Here is a 16,074-nt window from a genome sequence, read left to right on the forward strand (position 1 = left end):
ATAAAAATAAGTAAGTTTAATTTTTTATCACACTTTTGGCTTCCGTAGGGCAAAGAATTTTGATATGGCTTGTACGTGTAAGGACGGGTTCTAATTATGTCATGTCAGTTTATCTTAAAGGCATCAAAATGGTAGGAGGACCAACTAGATGCCTGCCATCTCCTGCATCTCATCATTAGTTTATGCCACTTTATTTAAGGATTAGAGCTTAATTCATTAATTCCAGTATAGCTTATTTTTAAGCAAAGTATTTTCATTTGTAGTATTTAACTTTAAATCAGTTAGAGAATGCATTTGGTTTGAAAAGTGAGAGGTAAGTACTAAGTGAGAACAGATTATTCAGGCATCATCTTAATCTGAATCCTTTGAATTGTTTCAGTGAGTTTAAGGCTTCATTTAGAATATTCCTGTCCTTGTTGAAGAATGATTCAAGTCCTTCACTATGCCAGGAATTCTTTGACATGTAAGAGCAAGGAGTGATTATCTCTACCCTTGTGAAACTCAACAGTCTATGCGGGAAGACAGATCCATAAATAATAGCAGAATGTGATTGATAACTTTTACGTGAAGTGAAGTGAAGTCGCTCAGTCGTGTCCGACTCTTTGCGACCCCATGGACTGTAGTCTACCAGGCACCTCTTGTCCATGGGATTTTCCAGGCAATAGTCCTGGAGTGGATTGCCATTTCCTTCTCCAGGGGATCTTCCCAACCCAGGGATCAAACCTGGGTCTCCTGCATTGTGAACAGACACTTTACTGTCTGAGCCACCAGGGAACTTTTGTGTATGTGTACATATATAAAATGGTTTGGGAGGAGAGAAAATATGCAATGGAAGTGAAATGACTATAGGAATTAGTTCTGTGAAACTAAGATTTTATACAGGAGGGGCATTTAAATTGTGTCTTGAAGGGTAAGTAGGGGTTTTGCAATTTTATCAGAATTTTCTTGGCATAGTTTGAGTAAAACATGAAGGCTTGAAAGTATGTAGTGAACATAGAGATCACTGAGTCTAGAATTGTTGTTGAATGTCACTGCTTAATGTCTATACTTCATAGCACAGTGTTAAGTGATTTTTCCCTGTGTTTCTTTCCTTCTTTCTGTGTGTTTCTTTTTCCTTTGTTTATTTATTGATTTATTGGCCCTGTTATGTGACTTATGGGCTCTAAGTTTCCTGACCAGGGATTGAACCCAGGCCCAAGCAGCGAAAGTGCCAAATCCTAACCACTGCACCATCAGGAAACTCCCTGTGTGTGTCTTTTGTAGTGTAAGTCTGCTAGTGACAGATTCTCTTCCTCTTCATTTATCCCCAAATATTTGTTTATCTTTACTTTTGAAGGATATTTTCATAGGATACAGAATTCTGGATTGACTGCTTTTGTTTGTTTTAATCCTTTCAGCTTCAGTTTTGTTTTCTTTTAATAATGGCAACCCGTATTTATTACAGTTATATACAGTCAGATCTTATATTCTGAAACCTATAGCTGATCACAGGAAAGAAGGCATTTGGGGATGAGGCAGGCACAGGCTGGAGAGCCTGGGCCTGGCTCCTGGTGGGTGGACCATCCCCCCCGGGGAGGCAGAGGAGCCCCAGCAAGCGAGCAGTTGGGAGCAGTACACTGTCACTTGTGGCGGTGACCAGGCCGGGGCTGTGACAAACACCCACGGGCAGCATCGCCTGGGCAGGGCCTGGCTGGGGGGCCGGGGGGCCCAGGGGGCCCTCGCCCAGAGGGAAGCGCAGGGCCGTGGCTTCTGAAATCAGGACAGTGTGGCCCCCGTGGCCACTGGTGAAACAGCTTCAGTTATTTCTGATGAGAAGACCTTCATGTCTTTGTATCCCTGTAGATAATAATAACTTTTCTCTGGCTGCTTTCAGATATTTTTCTTTAAGCTTGGTTTTCAGCAATTTGACTGTTATGTACCTAAGGGTACTGTAATGTAACTTTTTGTTTTTTTTGCTGTGCTGGGCAGCTTAACAGGATCTTAGTTCCCCAACAAGGGATTGAACCTGGGCAATCCTAACTTCTAAACCAGCAGGGAACCCCGCCCTCCCCTCCAAGGGTATTTTTTTAAAAAAATTATCCCTCTATAGCTTATAGCTTTTTTTTTTTTAATTTGGGAGAATTTCAACAATTATTTCTTCACATATTTTTTTCTGCCCCATTCTTTCTCTCTTAATTCCGTTTACTTATAGTCTTTAGTTTTGTCCAGTAGAAAACTGAGTCTCTTCAATTATTTAGTCTTTTTCTGTCTGTTGTTTACATAGGATAATTTCTTGTAATCTGTTTTCAAGTTCACAGACTCCTCTCCTACATCTCTAATCTAAAAAAGGAGTTTCAAGACTCTTTTATCTCTAATCTGAGTTAAACCTAAGCTCATCCAATGATTTTGAAATTTTGATATAGTATTTTTTAGCTCCTGAATTTCCATTTGGTTATTTTTTAGTCTTTTTCCTTCCTTGCTGAAGTTTATTATTTGTTCATTTATTGTGAATGAATATATTTTCTTTTATGTCCCTTGTCATGGTTAATTAGCTTCTTTAAAATCTTACTAAGCTTACTAATTTCAACATTTGGATCATGTCAAGGTTGAACTCTATCTGTTGCCTGTTTTCTTTTGTCTGGGTCATGTTTTCCCGTCTCCTGGTATGTCTCAATTTTGGATCGTATCATGTGCATTGTAAGTGATAAGCTATAGAGAGTCTATAGATTCTGTTATTCTTAACACAGAGGGGTGTTTTTGTCTGTTTGTTTGTTTAAGTGGACAGTTAAGTTGACATTCAAACTCCAAGGTTTGTCTTCTTTGTGGTAGACATCTAGGGAATCTCAAGTTATTTCAGTCTAATTTGGTTGAAGGCAGTCTCTCCTATGAATGGTTTAAGAGTTAACCAGAGAATTGGGCAGAGTTTGCATGCTAAGTTGCTTCTAGTGGTGTCTGACTCTTTGCAACCCCATGGACTAGCACACCAGGCTCCTCTGCCCATGGGGCTTTCCAGGCAGGAATACTGGAGTAGGTTTCTTCTCTGGGGGATCTTCCTGATGCATGGATCAAACCTGCATCTTTTGTAACTCCTGCTTGGCAGGCAGGATCTTTACCACTAGCGCCACCTGGGCAGAGTTTAGATGCAGAATTTTACAGGGCCCTATTAACTCTATTTTCCAGGAATTTTTTTTCAGTTGCTATGGTTTAGAAGGAAATGGCAACCCGCTCCAATACCCTTGTCTGGAGAATTTCATGGATGGAGGAGCCTGGTGGGCTGCAGTCCACGGGATCACAAAGAGCTGGACATGACTGGGTGACTAACACTTTCACATTCGTGGTTGCCCTAAGCTCTGTCCTTTGGTGCTTCAAACTAGTAAGACTACAATTCCATACTGAGTTTTAGATACCCCACATAGTGCCAGCTGGGTTCTACTATCTTTTATGAGACTTTAAAAGGATAGAACATCTATCTGCTTACACAAAACTAAAATTCAGAACATTCTCCTTGACTGATTGAAATTGTCGCTTGATCCCCTAATCTTCCCAAAAGAGATCCTATTTACAAAAGAGGCCTTTGGACAACCTAAGGAGAGAAAAATATTCATTCAACTTTACAAAGGAAATGATGTTACTCTGGTGCAGATTTGATGCGCTTATCCTTTTAGAATTTTGATTTTCACCTTGCAAGATATGTGTTGAAGTCAGCAATATAATTTATTACAACATAACTGTGTTCAAGAATGTTAGAGTGCCACAGCCACACAGGACTGTGGCTCCCTTCAAGGTGCTTGGTGGGAAAATTTGAAGGGCCCAACAAGGGGCTCCAGGTTCCCAACACTATCTTATCAATTTTCTTTGTTGACTTTTTACATGAGATTTTGTTTTAAGAAAGGGTTCTGTGACTACAGAGTCTAAAAATCATTGATCTAGTGAGCCCCCTTCTTTTAAACGTAAGGAAAATTGAGATTTGGTACAATAAAAAGATATTGCATATTTGTTGGTTTTGTTTTGCATAATTTGCCAGTATTGGAAATAAAGTCTTCTGACTGTTACCCAGTACTCTTTTTGCATAATTTGCCAGTATTGGAAATCAAGTCTTCTGACTGTTACCCAGTACTCTTTCAGCTACATAAGTGTTGTACTGTCATTAAATATTTAATCTTTTTGTCAATCCTCCTGAACAGCCTATTCTGATACAGTGTGAAAATCCTGGGACTGTTGAATGGGGCCATTCAGGGTGTTTGGATTTACAGGCAGCATTATGCATAAAGATTATGTTATGGGAACTTAATGAGAAATCGTAATCAATTGGGACGGAAGGTTGGTTGCCGGATGCCAGAGAAACTAACAAAGAGCAAAGTGAGGGCGGCTATGGTTTGAGTTATTTTAGCTAAATGACTAAGAAATAAAATTTAGCAGAATGTGTTTATTGCCAGTGACCTGTGTCTTCCCAAAATATCCAGTTAGCAACCAACAACTTCCTTTTCTTGATCACCAGTCCTTATCCTTTGCAGAGAGGAAGGAACGCAAATCCTGTAGTGGTATTTTTCTGAGTTTCCTGCCAAAAGAAGGCATGATTACGGGAAAATGTTTTTCCTTTGTTTCTCCCTTCTGACACACACTCTTCAGTTGTTACCCGATTATACAGGACTGGACAGAAATTCAAAATAATTTTTCCAAAAAATAACTTCCAAAGCATGTCCACACCTTATATTTTGTATTTCTGTTAAGCATTCTTCTGTATCATCTTCTTAATATATTGAAACTCTTATCTTTTAGCATAATGCATATTTCTAAACTGTATCTTGTAAGAAGGCTTGAAAAATTGGAGGGGAATTGAGAGACTGTAGGAAAGCAGTCAGGTCAAGTTTAATGAATGAAGTTCTTGAAAGATATAAAGGAGAAAATATATATAGATGAACCTGCCATACAGTGTGAAGGTCAGTGAGCATTTATTGAATTACAACCTGACAGTTGGATCTCCTTTTTTTATCTGCATATATAAGGGTAGTATGTGTCACTGAGTTGTTGTGAGGATTAAATGAGAGTGTACATGTGAAGTGCTTAGAACAATGCCTGGCACTTTGAGACAGCACCTATGGAAATAGTTCTCATTTTAAATCATCCTGTTCCGCAATATTGTAAAAAGTTGAAGACAAGGAATGAGAAAGTGATTTACAACTATTTTAATACAATTATTATTTTTCCATATACTCTTAAGTCTTTATATGCATTTTTATAGACTCTTTTTTAGAGCAGTTTTAGGTTCACAGCAAAATTGAATAGACTATACAGAGATTTCCTATCCGACTTCTTGTCCCCCAGTTGCACATAGCCTCCTCTACTGTCAACACCTTACAAAAGAATGGTACATTTCTTTACAGTCAGTAAACCTACATTAACACATCATCATTCAAAAGTCCATAATTTATGTTAGTGTCCACTCTTGATGTTGTACATTCTGTGGGTTTTATTTATATGCACTTATTCACTTAACAGTGTAATGTATTTTTTCTTTCTATGGTGTGCTCTTATATAGTCTTTGTAATTGTAAGTTTTCTAACAGGTCAGGCCTGCTATAAGGTTTTTCACTTCTAAGATAAATATCCTTTAGAGAGTTGTGGTTTAATAGAGGAAAACTGTGCCTGAGTTATAACCTCCATCTGCCCCAGCTTTCTCATCTCAAAACCAAGGATAACTAAGGACTGATGTCTAGTCCTTAAAACTGTTTGCAAACTTAGAGTTTATAGAAGCGTAGAATGTTATTACTACTCTGGAGAGAGCCATGGCCTGGAGCATTTTACCAGGGCCTTTTGCATCTAAGACCACCAGTTAGTTTCTACATGTGTTTTAGAGGAAAAGACCTGCTAGACAGAGAAGCAGGGAACATTTTATCTAAGAAAAACTAGTCCATAAAATAAATAAACCTTTTTCCTTTTTAAGGTAGGGAGGGGCTTCCCTGGTGGCTCAGTGGTAAAGAATTTGCGTGTCAATGCAGGAGACACGGGTTCGATCTGTGATCCTGGGAAGAGCCCACATGCTGGGGGGCGACTAAGCCCATGCACCCATAGCCACTGGGCCTGGTCTCTAGTGGCCAGGAGCCGGGACTACTGACGCGCACGTGCCCTGCGGCCTGTGCTCCACATGGGAGAGGCCACTGCAAGCGCAGGGAGAAGCCTGTGTGCCACAGCTAGAGGGCAGCCCTGAGAGTGAGTGTTAGCCACTCAGTCGTGTCCAGCTCTTTGTGACCCCGTGGACTGTAGCCCACCAGGCTCCTCCATCTATGGGATTCTCCAGGCAAGAATACTGGAGTGGGTGGCCATTTCCTCCTCCAGGGTGTCTTCCCGACCCAGGGATCAAACCCAGGTCTCCTGCATCGCAGGCAGATGCTTTACCATCTGAGCCACCAGGGAAGCCCAGAGAGTAGCCCTAGTCACTGCAGCTAGAGAAAAGCTCATATAGCAACATAGACCCAGCACAGTCAAAAATAAATAAGTAAGTAAACATTAAAAGTAAAATATTGTGGGTTCAGTTGTCAGAGGCAGGAATTCAAACTCATTTCTAGAATTTCACTAAAAGATAAAATTGCATATAGTAAATGCAGAGCATTGGTATAAAAATACAAATACTTGAGTAATGTACCACTGATAAACTTGATTTGGTATTTACAAAGGGAGTCTGAGATGAGATCCACAAGGAGAACAAAGCATAAACCTGCCTGGATATACATGAACTTCAGTCTTGGCTACTAAAGTGTCTTGTTTAAACATTTCTGTTGTTATTGTGGTCATTGCTGTTAGGGCTGTTTTCCATCTAGAACAGTGGCTTGTGTCCAGTGGTCGTTTATATGTTTTTAATTCATAATGAGATTGTCAACAGTCTACCCTTTCAGTCTGCACTTTGGAATATTTCCTACTTTCCTTTTACTTGTCTTCTTTAAATCACAGTAAACCTGTGATTTAAAGGGCATCAGAGGTTTTTACACTGGTCTTTATCTCTAAAATGATAAGGACTCACTTAATTGACCCTTCTACAGAATAACTGAGCAAGGATGCTTTGTACATTTGGTCTAGATTATATTATTGTATTTGTTAGCTAGACAGATGTGTTTATCAGTAGCTAATTCTGTAATGTCTTATTATTTTAGATTTTGTCTTTAATTTCCCATCACGCCTTGCTTTGCTGGATACATTGTAGGTGGTCAGGGGATGCTTACTGATTAAACAGGAGTGGCATTCTGTTGTTTGGGCTCTTACTGCTTTGTGCAGTGGACTTTTGAAGGGGGCATGAAGGAGTTACTTTTCTTATGAAAGTAATACAAATATTCTCCAACTTTACTAAGGAAAACTTAGCTGAACTACTAATGGTTCTTTTTCTTCTTGTTTTTAGATTTGTTTTTATTATTTATTTCTCTATGGCCATGCTTTGAGGCTAGTGGGACTTTATCAATAATTTTGGGCAGGAAATGGCAACCCACTCCAGTATTCTTGCCTGGAAAATCCCATGGACTGAGGAGCCTGGTGGGCTACAGTCCATAGGGTCGCAAAGAGTCGGACACAACTGAGCGACTTCACTTTCACTTTTCTACTCTTCCAGGTTTTAATTGATTTCTCAAATATTAAATGAAGGAATTGACAAGCATAATTAGGTATCTTTAAGGTTTTTCCCTCTTACAAATGCTGTACAAAATCTTAACTGACCTTTACTTATGCCTCCAAATTCATGTGCCTCTTTCCTCTACCTTTAAAGCAAACCAATTCCTCCCCACATCACACCGTCCACTCCTGATTGCTCTTTAGACCGCCTGCACCTCTCTGCTCCCACTAGTTGAGTCCTGTCCTTCAAGAGCCAAATGTGTTTATTCCCAGTTTGTATTAGTTTTACTCATTGTTGTATTTATGTGATTTAATTTACTGTTATATTAACTGATGACATCTGAGTATAAAAATATTTTTTTATGAGTTCTAGTTTCATAAAATTGAGTTCCTAAAAAAAAAAGTGGGACAACTGAAAAAGATGAGGGGCTGTGCTAAAAATACAGGTGGATTCTGGACTCAGATCTCTTTGCAAGATTCTTAATTCTTTCACTTATTTGAAAAAGTTGATACTGACTATTTCAGTTTTAGCTTCAGGTGTTGTAATAATGACTGAATTCAGCTGTAAGACTCAGAAAGGGCAGAAAAATAACACAGTAGTAATCATTTCTATTTTAGGTGATATCAGTACTTTTTATTTGTAAGCCTTCTCTTTATGAGATGTATTTTAAATACTTTTCTCTATATCTCTTATTAAAACCCAGTTTTTATTCTGTTTCCTTCACAGAACATCCAGAAGATTCTTGGCCTTGCCCCTTCGAGAGCTGCCACCAAGCAGGCAGGTGGATTTCTTGGCCCTCCACCTCCTTCTGGGAAGTTTTCTTGAAATCAAGAAGAACCCTATATTTCTGTCATTCTTTTCAGATATTCAAATCAGACCCAGCAACTATTTTACAGCAAGAGCCATAGGCAGCCTTAGCACTTGGGCTAATTTCTAGATTTGAGTTATTTTTAGGCTTTTGGGGGGGGTATAATTTGAATAAGAATGATACCTAACAAACGTGATAGTGCTTTTGGTTACAGATTAATTTTTTTTAAACAAGTGTGTTGATTAAATAAGCCCAGGTGATGTTTATGTAATGAGAAACAAATTTGTATTTTGCTTACATTAATATTTCTGTGGGGTCAGCTTTCAAGTATGTGCCGTGTGCCGTGTATCGTGGAAGTTGGCTCTCCATGGGCATTTTGAGATCTGGAAGAAAAATTTAGTTTATATGACTCTTAATTGAAACTATATATTGTGTTTTGTTTTGTTTTTTAAGCCGAATACATGACCTGAGATCTAATAAAAGAGGCTAGAATTTTACTTATTTCATCTACAAGGAGACATCTGTTTTGATTTGCCATATTTCTAGATACATATTTTTAGTAATCTGAACATAAGGGTAAACATTGGCCAGAAAGGGGCAATGCTGTTTTTGTTTTTGTTCTTTTTCTCCCCTTCCCCTCACCATGAGGCAGTGTTTGAGAGTAATATTTTATCACTCTTACTTCATATGCTCAAATATAAAGTTGCCCTGTTACAGGAATTGGAAAGCATGAAAGGAGAGGAAAGTAGTAAGTCATGGGAGTATAACAATGGAACTCCTCAGCAGTTTCCTTCATACCCCAGTACAATCTGTTAGGTTCTTGAGAAGATTCAAGTTGATCCCACTCTTAGTTCTCCCCCTGGAGGCAAGTTTATAGTTGCATGTGGCTAATTTGCAGCGCTTCCTTGTAGTCACAATGGCCTTCAGTTCCTGCTGTGCTGCTTTATAAAGGATGAGAGAATGCTTATACCATGATCTTCCTCCCTAATCTGTGGAATTGGAAATCCTGTGTGGAGGGGTAGCTCTGCTGCTGCTGTTAAGTCACTTCAGTCATGTCCGACTCTGTGTGACCCCACAGACAGCAGCCTACCAGGCTCCCCTGTCCCTGGGATTCTCCAGGCAAGAACACTGGAGTGGGTTGCCATTTCCTTCTCCAATGCATGAAAGGGAAAAGTGAAAGTGAAGTCGCTCAGTCGTGTCCAACCCTCAGCGACCCCATGGACTGCAGCCTTCCACGCTCCTCCACCCATGGGATTTTCCAGGCAGGAGTACTGGAGTGGGGTGCCATTGCCTTCCCCGGTGGTAGCTCTAGTTACTTAAATATTTACATTTATCAGTAGTGTCCTTAGATGCATCTTTTCTACCAGTGAGAAAGTCACAGCTGGTAAACCAACATCAGACTTTTCAATTGCATAAAATCCAGAAGACCGTGGGATAATATCTTCAAAGCTAGATAAAATAATTATCAACCTAGAATTTTATGTACACCTAAACCATAAGTTTGGGGGCAAAACTGTGGACATTATTTTGACAGCTGTGGTATCCAAGATAGTTGAACTATTAAAGGATGTATTTTCGGAGACAAGAAAGAATACCAGGGGAAAGGTGTGGGATATAAGCAACAATGGTCAACACAGAAATTGATAAAATCTATGGATAAAGTTAAATGTTTCATGGATTATCTAGTTTAGGGATTATCTCAAGACAACACCACAAGGTTATACTGTTCTCACACTCATTTAACAGATGAAGAAACTGAGGCAAGAGGGGTTAAATAACTTGATTAGCATCACAGAGCTAGTGAGTGGCAGAGTTAGGATTTGAACCCAAGCAGTTAAAAGCCATCTAGCCCAAGCTCTCAAATGCTGTGTTGCATTATAACTTCCCCATATAGTATGTGGTGAGTCTCTTCCCATCACTTTACCTTATCTCCTCAGAAGGTAACGAGCTCCAAAGTTGGCACCTTGTCTTTTTTTATGCTTGTTTCCCCTAAGCCATCACATCACATGGTGGGAGAGAGCACCGCAGGAACTCATTAGATGCAGATGAAATGCAGCAGAAATCTTTGTTTCAAGGCTGCCGTTATCAGAAAAGGGGGCTTCCCTGGTGGCTCAGACAGTCAAAGAATGCGCCTACCAATACAGGAGACACAGGAGATGCAGCTTTGATCTCTGGGTTTGGAAGATCCCCTGGTGAACGAGATGGCAACCCCCTCTAGTATTCTTGCCTGGAGAATTCCCCTGGCGGGTTATGGTCCATGGGGTTGCAAAGGAGCTGGATACAACTGAGTGACTAACACTTATCAAAAAAGCTGCCTGATAATGGATGGTGATGACTTCTAATGGTCTTTTCTCCATATCACTAACTGTTCCAGGCAAACTAAAAATTTAAAAGGTGACAATGAAGGAAATGATGATCATAACAATGATGACAATGATGGAATATCTAAAATAAAACATAAAATGATAAGAAACCACACTCAAAATTCTGCCATCAACTGGTAAAATGAAAATATATAGTTCATCTTACCACTCACCCTCTTAGGTTTTGAAGCTGATGCTTTCTAGTCTGATTTCTAATGGATGCTGAGGTTTTTATAAAGTAAATTTCAGTGGAAGAGGATAAATAAGAGGGAGAAGTAAAAAGGGAGAAGGAAGGAAGAAAGATAACATCTACTCACCCTCCTAAAAGGAAGCAATAGCAAGGATGTATACACAGGAAATAAAGCTGTTACATCACAGGAATGTAAATTCAAGGAGATTTTAAGGGCTACTGGAGCCTCGCCATTAGGGTTTTTTTTTTAATTACTTGCCCCCTAAAATTTTTAAGGCCAGTCATTTGGATGACTCTAAATCCAGACCATCACCAAGTTAATGGAGATGACGTTCGTGGCCAATCTTAGGTCTACCCTTGCTTGCTTCTGTTTTTCTTACATTATTCTAAAACAAATCCTAGGCATTGTATTTTTTACTCAGATATTTCAAGGCTTTAAAATAAATACATCTACATTTATATCTCTATATCTCAGTACCATTTTCACACTTTAAAAATTTAGCAATTCCTTCATAGGATAAATGTTAAATTTTTTTACAGTTTTTTTTTTTTTTTAATCTGGAGCAAATATTAGATTGCCATATTGTAGTTGGTTGGTAAGTGTTGTAAATCTCTTCTATTGTAGTGGTTCTGACAAGAATACGTTAGAATCACCTGGAAGTCTTGTTAAAGCACAGTCCCCTGAGCCCCACTGCAGAGTTTCTGAATAGAGTTTGAGAATTTGCACTTCTAACAAATTCCAAGGTGACACTGATGTTGGCTGGTTTAAAGTCCACTCACATTTTACTGCCACACCATCTCTCTTTCATTTCCTGCTTTGCAATTTTAAAAGAAATATGCTTAGAGAATTTTAATAGTGTTGGGAAATACTTATGCAATAATATATGGGAAAGAATCATTAAAATAATAGGATATATCTTCAGTTCAGTTCAGTCGCTCGGTCATGTCCGACTCTTTGCAACCCCATGAACTGCAGCACGGCAGGCCTCCCTGTCCATCACCAACTCCCGGAGTCCACCCAAACCTATGTCCATTGAGTCGGTGATGCCATCCAACCATCTCATGCTCTGTTGCCCACTTCTCCTCCTGCCCTCAATCTTTCCCAGCATCAGGGTCTTTTCAGATGAGTCAGCTCTTCACATAGGTGGCCAGAGTATTGGAGTTTCAGCTTCAACATCAGTCCTTGCAGTGAACACCCAGGACTGATCTTTAGGATGGACCTCCTTGCAGTCCAAGGGACTCTCAAGAGTTTTCTCCAACACCACAGTTCAAAAGCATCAATTCTTTGGCACCCAGCTTTCTTTATAGTCCAACTCTCACGTCCACACATGACCACTGGAAAAACTATACCCTTGACTAGATGGACCTTTGTTGACAAAGTAATGTCTCTGCTTTTTAATATGCTGTCTAGGTTGGTCATAACTTTCCTTCTAAGGAGTAAGTGTCTTTTAATTTCATGGCTGCAATCACCATCTTGCAGTGATTTTGGAGCCCAGAAAAATAAAGTCAGCCACTGTTTCCACTGTTTCCCCATCTATTAGCCTTGAAGTGATGGGACCAGATGCTGTGATCTTAGTTTTCTGAATGTTGAGCTTTAAGCCAACTTTTTCACTCTCCTCTTTCACTTTCATCAAGAGGCTCTTTAGTTCTTCTTCACTTTCTGCCATAAGGGTAGTGTTATCTGTATATCTGAAGTTATTGATATTTCTCCCGGCAATCTTGATTGCAGCTTGTGCTTCTTCCAGCCCAGCACTACTCATGATGTACTCTGCATAAAAGTTAAAAAGCAGGTTATAATATACAGCCTTGACGTACTCCTTTTCCTATTTGGAACCAGTCTGTTGTTCCATGTCCAGTTCTAACTGTTGCTTCCTGACCTGCATATAGGTTTCTCAAGAGGCAGGTCAGGTGATCTGGTATTCCCATCTCCTTCAGAATTTTCCACAGTTTATTGTGATCCACATAATCTATTTCTGCTTTATTGACTATGCCAAAGCCTTTGACTGTGTAGATCACAATATTTTCACTACATTTAATTAAAATGATAAATATAAATTGAAACCCACCTATGTGTTTTTGAATACTTCTCCTAAGAGTTACCTGTGGTATCTCTTAGAAATTAAGTTAGTTACCTGTGGAACATACCCTGGTTTTCAGATTCAGTCACTTGCTCATTCATTCTTTGCTATTTCCTGGAGCATATCTCAGTCCTGCCTAGCAATTTATTTGTTGAAGAAACTGCAGTTTCCCCTGTAAACTTCCTCTCAGTTAGAATTTTGTTGCTTGCATGCCTGTTTTACACACTGTTGATAGTCTCTTTTTGTGATGTTAGCAGCTTTGCTAATTAATAATTACTAATAATTAGGGGTTGAAAAATTATAATATTCTGGTATCCCTTCATTTATTAGGTAAAATACCTCTATAGATAGAAATGTCCCTTCATCTACTCTTTGTGTGGGGTTAAATGTTTTAGGAAAAAGAATAAGTGCGTGATTATCTAGTTTTCAAAATAAAGAGCTGTTTACTAGGATCTTCCAGGGGTGAACAAGGTGTGTGTGTGTGTGTGTGTGTGTGTGTGTGTGTGTGTGTGTGTGCGCGCACGCAGTTCACAGGTTTAGACATACTTGCTTCACTTCAATTCACTGAAGTTATTTTTCTTATGGATGTTCAAATTGTCCTATTTTTGGCTAGTGAGAGGCTTTTTAAATTAGCTTCTGGGGCTGTTTGACATGACCCTAGTTTTCATTGGTGGCATCCTCGCTAAGGGATAGGCTGTTTCAGTATCACCTCACATTCCCTGACTGACTGGAAGACAATGCTTTCTTCAGGGAGGCCTGTTTCTTTTTAAGGGGGAATGGTATTTAGAGAATGCAATCAGAGTGTTAAAGCTTCTCCTAGAGACTGGGTTACTAGGTTTCTAGGCCTTTTTGTGGACTAAGATAGGTAATATGTTTGGTGTTTTTAAGATAAAATACATCATGAGTTTATGCCAATATTCTATGTCTCACTTAAATTCAGGGCCACAGAGTTTTCCCTTAATTTCTTTGACCTATGTCTTTTAATTCTCATGCTAAGAATACCAGTTTTCATTACTAAAAATGATGGAATACCATATAATTAGTCATTAGCATAATTCCACAATATCCACCCAAAAGTCTCAGAGTATCAATACCAATGTTACTATCAATCAAAAATATAATTACTGAAAAATAATTGAAGTTCTTTTGTGGTAAGGGGATTCTTTAAAATGCATCCCACTGTTGCAGGTTGCTGAGATTTCAAGTTATAGAAATAGTTTCTTTTTTCAGTTTCTCATTCATTTCTTCCCTGGTGGCTCAAACGATAAAGAATTTGCCTGCAGTGTGGGAGACCTTGGTTCAGCCCCTGGGTCGGGAAGATCCCCTGGAGAAGGGTATGGCTACCAACTCCAGTATTCTTGCCTGGAGAATTCCATGGATCGAGTCTGGTGAGCTATAGTCCATGCGGGGGGGAAGAGAGCTGGATGTGACTGAGTGACTAATGCTTTCACTTTTTCACGTCCTCAGCACTGTCCCCTCAATTCTCTGAAATAGCCTCCCAGCTAGTCTCCATTATTCAGGTCTCTCCTGGCTCTGCTCCAGCATTCACCCTGTAAAGGTGAATATAAACCTTTCTAAAATATAAACCTAGTTATTTTGCTCCTCCAAGGAGAATTGTCCACTGGCTCCCAGTAGCCTCTAAGTAAACTCAAGCTATTTAGCATAGGAAATCATCCTATCCTGGATCTCCAGCCTCTCTCACCCCTGGGTTAACCCCTCTCCTATTCCTTTCTTGCCTATATCCTAGGCTCTAGTCAAGCAGATTTATTTTTTAAATTCTACATTTTTCACATTCTTTTAAAACTTTACTACCTTTATTTTCTCTGCCTGCATTGTTCTTCCTTTTATTGGCCTGATTTTCTCATGTTTTCTTCTCAACTCAGCTTAAGCATCTCCTCCTAAAGGTTTTCTCTGGCCTCTATGTGGTCATATTAGGTTTCTTTTCCCTGTATCTGTTTGAACATTTCATATACAAGTCACTGATAAAAAATGGGCAAATCTCATGAAGGTTAATTACTTTACAGAATTTTGTTGTTTTCTGTCAAACATCGACTGGAATCCGTCATAGGTACACCCATTAACCTTCAGTTAAAGAAAAAAATTTTTAAAGGGAAAAAAAAAGGCAAATCTCTTAACCTTCAATGGCCTCATCTGAAAAATGAGATGAGTACTCTGACTAAAACTCTCATGCCCACCATCACTTCTCTGACTCTTCAGCTAGATTCTCTTAGTTCCCTCTGAAAAGCCTGCTGGCTGGTGCCCGCAGCACACTGGATGCCATCAGCTGCGCTTATGCACTTTAGCTCTTGTCCGGGAATTGTAAAACATTACTTGTTTTACTTGTTAATTTTATATATGTTGACTGAGTATTATGTAAATTAATGAAATATGAAGCAAAAAGGAGAATTGTGTCCATGAAAACTAATTCGAATGGTTTGAAATGAATCAATAAAAGCAAATTGCTAAAAATAATTGCTTTGACTTACATATGGGTTAAATTGCAGGAACTAAAGTACTCATATTAATTCTTAGTGTTTTATTTAGTCCATACCTCACTTTCAACACACCAAAACTGGAAATGAGGTGATGCATTTTTAATTTATTTTATTTATCTGGCTGCACTGGGTCTTAGTTGTGGCATATGCTATCTAGTTCCCCGACCAGAGATGGAACCTGGGCCCCCTGCACTGGGAGCATGGAGTCTTCGCCACTGGGCCACCAGGGAAGTCCCCAGAGGCAATACATGTTGGTCTTATAAACATTGTAAGAACGCCTAACCCCAAAACATGGAATTGTCATCATCACAAATTCTGTTTAGGGACTTCCCTAGCAGTATAGCAGTAAGACTCTGCACTTTGACTTCATGGGGTTTGGGTTCAATTCCTGGTTGAGGAACTGAGATCCTGCTTGCCACATAGCATGGCCAAAAAAACAAAATAGAAAAATAAATAAATTTTAAAAGCCAAATTTTGTTTCAGTTCTTCCAATATTTGAAAGCTTTGAGTTGCAAATGTTTGATTTTGTTGTTTTATTGCTATAAAATATTCATGGAAAACAAAG

The 16,074-nt window shown here is 39.2% G+C and overlaps 1 protein-coding gene across 1 annotated transcript in view; it reads left to right on the plus strand.

The window, feature by feature from the left end:
• TMCO1 (transmembrane and coiled-coil domains 1) overlaps positions 1–8,858 on the plus strand; it is a 60,954-nt gene extending 52,096 nt beyond the window's left edge. The window contains exon 7 of the mRNA XM_068965277.1: positions 8,302–8,858. Coding sequence (XP_068821378.1) covers positions 8,302–8,400 — 99 coding nt within the window. The 3' untranslated portion in view covers positions 8,401–8,858. The remainder of the gene's footprint in view (positions 1–8,301) is intronic.
• Positions 8,859–16,074: the final 7,216 nt, after the last annotated feature.

This window comes from Capricornis sumatraensis, chromosome 2 (genome assembly GCF_032405125.1).
Source record: "Capricornis sumatraensis isolate serow.1 chromosome 2, serow.2, whole genome shotgun sequence".
NCBI lineage: Eukaryota > Metazoa > Chordata > Mammalia > Artiodactyla > Bovidae > Capricornis > Capricornis sumatraensis.